This window comes from Porites lutea, chromosome 5, assembly GCF_958299795.1.
Source record: "Porites lutea chromosome 5, jaPorLute2.1, whole genome shotgun sequence".
Classification (NCBI taxonomy): Eukaryota; Metazoa; Cnidaria; class Anthozoa; order Scleractinia; family Poritidae; genus Porites; species Porites lutea.
Genome location: NC_133205.1, coordinates 9,461,838 through 9,470,440, shown reverse-complemented (window position 1 = coordinate 9,470,440; position 8,603 = coordinate 9,461,838). Strand labels below are relative to the sequence as shown.

Here is an 8,603-nt window from a genome sequence, read left to right as displayed (position 1 = left end):
AAAAATTTTGGGGTTAACAAGGTGCATTATGGTCTATGTGAAAATGGTGAATAAGCAGAGCTCGCCATTATCGACTCTTGGCATTTCTAAAAGTAAAGAATATCCTTCATGTTCTTTGAAAGGAGGCAGCAGACAAATATAATGAACAACTGGAACGTGGATCGCAATAAAATTTGAGGAATTGAAAAAAAAAATATATCGATGAATTAAACACAAACTCGGTGATCGAATGATGAAACAACTATTAAACTCGGTTATCCAAAATATCGTGATCAGTATCTCGCAGATCAGTTATTTGCCTCAGCCTTCGACACTCCTTCGGCCTTGGCAAATAATTGATCAGCTTGCCACTGACAAATCACGATATTTTGCTAAACCTCGTCCAATATTTGTTAATTATCGTTCGATGCAAATTTGTCTTCCTTTTCATTGGCTGAAAGCCCACCACATGACCTGCAAATAACTGCCTACAAATAATGGTCTGCTCATGCGCAATGTCGTCCAACTGTGTTTGGCTGCAAATAATATTCTGCTTATGCGTAAACGAAACCACGCGTGATACGTTCTTGCGTGAAAAAAGGCCGATCGCTTTGCTTCCCGAAGATATTCATTAAAAAACAAATTTGTTGATCGAATGATAAAACAATTATTGGGAACTCGGTTATCACAAAATATCGTGAATTGCCAGTGTCTCGCACATCAATTATTGCCAAAGCCGAGGGCTGAGGCAAATAACTGATAGCCTTGCCACTGACAAATCACGATATTTTGCTCAACGTCGTCCAATAATTGTTAATTAATTGCTACTTCTTAAACTGTTAAAGTTAGCATATTGAGAATTGTTGCTACTTACTTTACAGGACTGACCACACAGTCACATTATAGACAAATATCTTTCTGATTTTGTTCCTTTCGGGGAATCTAAAAACGAATTTTTTGATCCTAGATTTGCCGGATTTCGTGGTCGAAAGTAGCGTGAAATCCGAACATGGATTTGTAACCTTGGTAACCTTCCGCAAACGCGTGGGCGATGGAACATAAACAGATCAAGAAAGAAGCGCGTTAAAGTTGAAAATTATCTAAAGCCGTTGTCAGCTCAGTTTCGTAGCTCGTATTTTTTATGTAACACGATCGAGTGCTTATTGCGTCTACAAGCGAGTTTGTAGAAATATAGCAGTTCATTTACTTGTTTGTGTTTTTAAGCAATTTTTAGCAATAAATGGATATTTCATTTTGATGCGAGATCCCTCTCTTTGAATGAGTGGGGACTTCCACCTACTTAGATCTGAATCTGCCACAGTTAAAGTTAGGCCTACAAAAGGGGGGAGCCTTGGATCCACTACAGTGCTTTTTATCAATTGTCTATCCAAGGAAGGAAGGAACCTGAAAAGCTTCACAGAGTTCGAGTAGTCGGACAGCTTAAGTCAACAACAACAACACTGAACGAGATCAAAAGAACAGGCAGACACAGAATTTACTGTGCACAAATGATTTATTTATATATTGATCTTAATAGATTAGACTATATACATTAACCAGCAAAGACCTATTAATGTAACGAAAGGGCATGAATAGAATAAATCTTTTGATGTCAATGAAAAGTGACGAACGGCTGGGATAAGATTTACGTGTAAATGGTTCTTCACCCTTTCCAATCTTACCCGTTTCGTTCCAAAAGAGGTCCATAGGCATCTATGATCCTCTTTTGGAACGGAATTGATAAAATCCGTTCTGTACCTACATTTTTGTTTCATTTTTAAGTTCAATGGTTCCCAGGCATTACAAAACTTATAAAAAAATCAGATAAGATTGGTTACTTGTATTTCACCTAAGACGTTCCGTCTCTTTTGTCGACGTTATAAAAAATACTTGAACTTAGTCTATGACCAATAGAAGAGTTCTTGGGGGCCGACCATTTGACCTTTGAAGGGGAGGGGGGGGGGGGGGGGAGGGAGGGGGACGTAAAGGTGATTTGGTTTGGGAAAGAACTGTTCTTCCTCCAAACTCCTGGTAAAAGAATTTTTCCCCAATATACAAGGTGTAAGATTTTTTCCCCAGGATTATAAGCCATGAAAGATATTTTGTTTTCGGTGTAGGAAATTTTTCCCCCCAGGTATTTCCTTACAAGAATTATTTTCCTCGAAATCAGTCTGCAGGATATGTCTTCTGATATCACCCATACCCCCCTCAAAAGTCAAATGGTCGGCCCTTATTGCATCCAGAGGTAGTTACAGTTACGTGTTATAAACTTCAAGTAAGAATGTTAGCCAGCTCGTGACAGTGCAGTTGCGTTGGCTATCAACTGTAGCTAATAACAACTAAAATGTTCTGACGATACAAGCTAATATCCTTAGAGAAAATATATATATTTAACTTAATTTAGTACGGTAACTATTATCACATTAAATGTTCTCCTTTTTCGTGAAATAGATGAACGTAAGCAAAGACAGTTCTCTCTTCAAAAAGCAACAAAGCTGAATTAAAGTGCAGTGGCAATTGTGAATGGAAAAATTTCTTCTGACTAACAGTAGATCACAATTTTTTGTTTAAACTGAGCTTCAGACGAGGGCAAGCTTGAAGTGTCTCTTCAAAACAATAACGAAAATGTTCCTTTTTCTTAGAAATCCCAGATGAACATAAGTATATAGGTGTCTCTTCGAAGCAACAATTCTCAATTAAAATTTCATTATACAGTTTTTATGCTGCTGGGACGCCTCTAAAACCTGCAAAACGGAAAAAGAATATATCGTTGGTTATTTTTCTCCTAAAAATTTTTAACCTTTTAACATTCAATTCCCAGCATCTCCTCATGGGCCTAGGCATAATACTCAAGTATACTTTTTTCAGGATTGTAAGACGAGCCGAGGCGCTAACGCGTCTCCAAAACTGACGTAGTTTAATTGCTTTTTTTGACGCCTTGCGGGAGAATGTCTTGCTTATATGCTATATACTATCCATAAAAGAGTTGACTTTATCTTGATTTTGCTTAAGTAAGATTTTCATCTGGCCACGTGATTACGAAGCCTATCTACTATTATTAAAAACTGAGTTATCGGATAATGCAATTCTAAAGCTCAGATTGGCTTAGCCATCAAGGTATATGAGCCATTATCTCATGCTCTCCAAGTATGGTAACTGCTCGCGTCTGCTCAAAATTAAAAACAAGCTGAAAATCCGTTGGTTTTTACAAATAAAGTCGCGAAGAATTCTCGTTTTTTTGTGGGCGTTTTTAATTAAAACAATTATTCCACTCGCGCTTGTCGGATATGAGATGATTATAGCCAACTCATACCCAACGCGCATTTGTGGAATAAATGGTCAAATGTACTGTACTGACCTGTGGCGTCTCTGAGCTTTCGAGGGGTAAATTGGTTGGCAAAAACTAATTTCTGTTCAAAAGTTCTGGTAGCGCGCCTAAAAAGGAAGAAAAGAAAAATATAAGAAATCACAGGGCCGGGTTGCTCAGGGATATTGATAACCAAGGGCTAGTGCGAATTTGAATTAAGATGTGAAAGTTTAAATAGCAAATTCAATTAAATTCTTTTTGTCTACAATTTTATGCATGGTTGGATGCTCTGAAAAGAATCGAGAAAATTGTCGGAGAAGATGCTTTTGAATAAAAGAAAAAGAAACCTACATTAAACTGTAACCTCGGGTTAGCACCAATCGGCCTTTAAACAACTAGGTTTGTCTTAATTTTCTCCGCGCAAAAAGGAAGATCTGGCAACCATATAAAGATTAGGGTAGGGAATTGGGAGAAAGGGAAAAGGGAGGGGGATTAGATTTGGAAAACGCAAATCTTGAATATAAGAATTATTTTCAATGTTCAAATGTACGTATTTTCAGACATCACAGTGATCAGTCTTCTACCTTGCCAAACTGAATGGTGTTATTATTTACTCATTTTGTTGAAACAGATATCTGGACTCTACTGGTTAGAAGATCGACATCTCGGCCGTTTATATTTTGGCATTTTAAAATTAAATAAAGAGTATAGTGTTTAGCAAATAAGTCACTTGCTCAAGTTCCTTTTCAGTCTTTTCAGCCCGCGAGCAGGATAAAGTCTTAGTTGACAGTTGACAAATTCATGTTTAATCATAACAGTTACAATTTCCTTAAATTTGATTGGTGCATTAACTGCTTTATTTCTCATGATCACTAATCATTGTGTAGGGTTGTAATCGGACGATAATGAGACAATTGGCTGAAATCGGACAGTTACAATATGATCAGCCAATCATATTTTAAAAGTGTACTCAGGGAGGTCCACCAATCACAGAATTTATGAATTTATAAAAATAACCATAGCAACGACCTCTTACCCTACCAAACTTGGGATTTAACATAATGGACGCATTTGTAACATTAGAAAGTGTCTCTGCCAGTGACACTTTCTCTAATTTGGGATAATTTGTATTAAAAGCTCTTTCACAAAAAAACAATGCATTTTTTCCGTTCGGAAATTACAATGGTTGTGGTAACAGGACTTCGTGTTGTCCAATTTGGTCTGGAATCATACTAGTGAGCGGAAGTCCGATTTGTCAATCACCAATTGGACTCCACTCAGTCCTATTACCATTATAAATTGATTAATAGCTCACTATAGTATTATAACTTAAAAGTCGAATAGAAGCTCATTTGCATTGTTTGTTGCTGGTCCTTACGCTTTTTAGGTTACGTGGTCTGAGAGATTGTTCTCGGATACGTCACCGAAATGAATTGGCCGAGACGGTCTGGGAAGATGTTGTACAGGGACTTGACAACAATGTACGGTGAACAAGTGCTTTATAATGAAACGTTTTGTTTGCCTACCTGCTAGGGTGGAGCTGCAATCGAGTTTTAAACAGATACTTGTGCAGCTCACCAGCGGCGCAGTAGATGACAATTTTGGTCAATTGTCCTCTAAACCTGTTAAAAAAATGATACTATTTTTAAGTACTATTAATTTACAATACCCTGAACACTTTTTAAATGTAATGTAAATTGAATTTTCTAAGAAGCATAACGATTTGAAAAGGAGCTCTGTAGATGTTTTTTAAGGACCGACGATCCAACTGTCTGTCCCACTTCATCCAACATTGTTACATGCAGCAACATCAGTTTGGGACCGTATTCTGCGTATGTATTCAGTGCATTGACAAATGGAAAACAATTTTCCATCATGACGTATACTCTTAGACCATAGCATATTGTTATCTTTTTTTTTATTTATAAATTATTGTGCATGTACCTTTATTTAAATCTTAATTTACAATATTCATTTAAAAAGATACAAAGGAAATCAAAATTTACAGCCAAATTCGTTGTATTGCACTGCGCGCTTTGCAAACTTCAAGGGATTTGGGGTTTTTCTGTTCCTTCAATCATTTGAGTGGGGCGGAGTTATTACACGTCACAATGCAACGCACTCGCCCAGCTTGGCCCGCAAACTGAGAATGACTCTATAGAATTCTCAAAAATAGCGAAGGAAATCGCGATGGTGAGTGGAAATTGTCGAGGATAGGATGTAGACTGCTTTATTCTTGTAAGAGACAAGAATAGGAAAGACCAGGAAACATCTTCGAAGCAATCTGGTCGATTATTGCCCGAAACTGGACGATCACAAGCAACGAACCTTGAAACACAGAAACAAACAAAACGGATCGAAATTCACCAAATCACCAATCACAAACCATGGTCTTTTGAGCTCGTTCAAGTAAACCTAAAACATCTGTTTGCTAAGAGGTCCGCTCAGATCATTGAAGGAACATAAAAACCCAAAATCCTTCGAAGTTCCAAAATACGCAGCGCGATACAACGAATTTGGCACTTATAAAGATCGACTTAACTGGCACGCATTCGATAATGAAATGAGATAATTTTTACCTTCTCTGTAATCTCTGCAGGATTCTGAGAACTAATACGGAACAAGACGAAGAACGCCCTGATTGGTTACAAATATCCCGGATCACGAGAACAAAGGGAGTGTCATTCACCTTTGACTGGATAGCACCCGGGATATATCTGAAGTTTAAAATGAAATAAAACCAATCCATTAGATACATCATGTTAAATTTACTGGCATATCAAGCAGACCCCAAGACTCTCAAATCCCGTCTCCGATCTTTGTACGCCCGGCCCAGTTGTTCATAAAGGCCGATAAACACGAGGGGTTTTGCTCCCGGAGCATGCTCCAGGTTCATTTTGCACGTGTCAGTACACATGAGGGAGCGTTTTCAAGTTTGCTCAATTTGCTTGCTTCCAAATATTTAACCGGTTAAATATCGTGGAGCATTTTGTGGAGTGGAAATTCTGCTCCCGAGGATAAAGTATACCTATGAAATCATTGGTATACACGGAGGAGGTTTGCTCCCGGAGCGTGCCCCTGGAGCATGCTCCGGGAGCAAAATCCCTCGGCCTTAAGGGTGGCTATCCGTTCGATAATCCAGTGGATAAAGCGATTGGTTTTTCTAATGCTCATCCACTGGAGAGCGGTTTATCTGGTGGCTAACCTCGGTGCTATCCCCTCATGAAAAACTGGGGCAAGGTTGGAGTGAGGCACCGTGAGAGTAACTAGCCTGGTACCAGGCTCTGCAGTAGGGAAAAAAGAAAAAATAGGGGATGAAAAAGCAAAAAAGAAAAACAAACTCGGCAAGCATTTTTCTATCCTCTTTTTCCCTACTGCAGAACCTGGCCCCAGGCTAGAGAGCAATACCTTTCACTTATACCCACCGTAAAAAGTGTTCCAAGACCGATACCCTCACCATAGAGACAACATAGAGAGGGAGCTGATAGTTAGTTCTCATCTCTAAGAAAGGTCTTGGAGACAACGTTAGCAGGTGAAACCCATTTGCATTGAGACCTTGATATCCCAAGCATTCTTTAAGATTCTTAGTAAGAAGTTCTCTATCATATGGTTCCACCCACTCTGAAAGGTTCTCAGTCATAGATATTAAGGGAGAAAAATGTTCTCCAAAGCCGCTTGCGAACGGGACTTTAGAACGTCCACGCGCAGCCAAAGTTCGGGCCCTGGGTTTTGATTGTTCTCTTTGACTCACGTAAACCCAGTCATGATCAGAAACTTTTCCTGCCATGAAAGCTAATATTGAAAAGTCTTCATGACTTGTTGGCTGGGCATAGGAGGTCTGGGCAGTTGTTTTCTGTGGCAGTTGTTTATGCTCACAGGTAGGACTGGATCGAATCTCAGTCTCTTCCTCAGACCAAGCCTTTGCCTTGGTGGCCTAACAAAGTTAAAATAGAGAGAAAGAAGATTGAACTCGTTAAAGGGCGGAAGCCACATGGGCAGCCGATTGGCAAGGGCCATTCTGGGGCGAAAAATAGTTGCTAATTGTACAGTCAGTACGTTTCTATATTCACTCTTCCGCGCATTTAAATACGATTCGATTCTTTCAGTCTTTATCTTTATTTGTACTCACCCTCTTCGTTCAACAATAAATTAAGACAATGAAAATATATTAAAAGCAAAATTAGAGTACTGGCCGCCTGGAATAACCTTAGGGTCTAGCGGAGACAGGCAGTCAGTTGACATCAGCATTTTTAAACAGCTGTAACATTTTTTCGAGCGGTTAAAAGTTTTGTCTGTCGAAGGTGAACTTTACGAGGCCCTGAAGGGCCATGTAAATTTACGCTGACATTTTCTGATGTCGCCACTTTTTTTTGGCGATTTGGCGAATTTTATTCGCAGCTTTTTTTTTCACTTTTTAACACTGAAACATTTTACCCCTCAAAATAAAGTTTCAGACAGCATATGATTTGGAAAGGGCAACAGTTACGTGGTGCCACGAAAAGCTAATAGTCTGAACACCTATCCGCTATGCGAGTCTCCACTTTATGTGCGAACAGAAGCCCTATGGCTTTTTTGTTAGCGCAAAAGCTCTCCGTTATAGTGTGAACAAAGCCTAATTGCCTGCTGATATTGTGTGCTTCTTGTTCACTCTGACTTAATGAACCATGAACTTTCGCTTGCATGCGCTTCTCAAATATTTTTAGCCATCTCAAACTTCGCTTTTGGTTTTCGCGCTTCGCTAAAATTAGGTTTTTTTCCCCTCTCGCTTAACTTTAGTAGCTTTTTACGGGCAAGTCTATAGAATGACTTAAAATCAAAATGACCGTTTGCTGTTACACTAGTATTTGCGCAGGTTAGCAACTGGCGCTTCTTCGATCACCTCAGGTGTTGACGCATATATCTATGTAAACGATTTTCCTTCGCAATCAAACGACAAAGTTAATGGCGCAAATTATCCGCTATTTTCACTATTTATTACAAAAATTTTCGTCCTTGTAAGTTGTTCTTACCCTCTTCTTCATATTCAGGCGCGGTAGTTGCATTTTAGATAAATTGCAACCCATTATAGAACAACTTTGTTTGGTTTAGATAAACTTTCTGAATCACAGTAACGTAGGTCCTTCAGGCACTGTTCAAAGTCACTGAAAAACTGACGTCTTCGCGTGATGGCGTGTCTTTATATATCAACCGATTACGTCATCTGTGACGCGGAGGAATTCCTGCAAGCTGATTGGACTAAAATTCAAATTCAGATTGCGCCATCACACAAGCCTGCGATTTTTGCCTAAGCGGCAGGTAGCTTCTTCATAGATGGTAG

General features: G+C 39.0%; 1 protein-coding gene across 1 annotated transcript; it reads right to left on the bottom strand.

The window, feature by feature from the left end:
* Nucleotides 1–2,697: 2,697 nt before the first annotated feature.
* Nucleotides 2,698–8,307, bottom strand: LOC140937871 (uncharacterized). Its single transcript, XM_073387441.1, has 6 exons — nt 8,296–8,307; nt 6,712–7,220; nt 5,866–6,003; nt 4,813–4,908; nt 3,293–3,414; nt 2,698–2,723 (listed from the first exon to the last, which is right to left on the bottom strand). The coding sequence occupies exons 1-6, from the start codon at nt 8,305–8,307 to the stop codon at nt 2,698–2,700; spliced, it is 903 nt and encodes a 300-aa protein (XP_073243542.1).
* Nucleotides 8,308–8,603: the final 296 nt, after the last annotated feature.

Bases quoted from the DNA above. Each gene is read 5' to 3' on its own strand.
- LOC140937871 (XM_073387441.1), bottom strand. The intron at 4,909-5,865 runs GTAAAAATTATC...TTTTTTTAACAG, and splicing joins CTGCAGAGATTACAGAGAAG to GTTTAGAGGACAATTGACCA. The intron at 2,724-3,292 runs GTATGAGTTGGC...TCCGTTTTGCAG, and splicing joins ATTCCACAAATGCGCGTTGG to GTTTTAGAGGCGTCCCAGCA.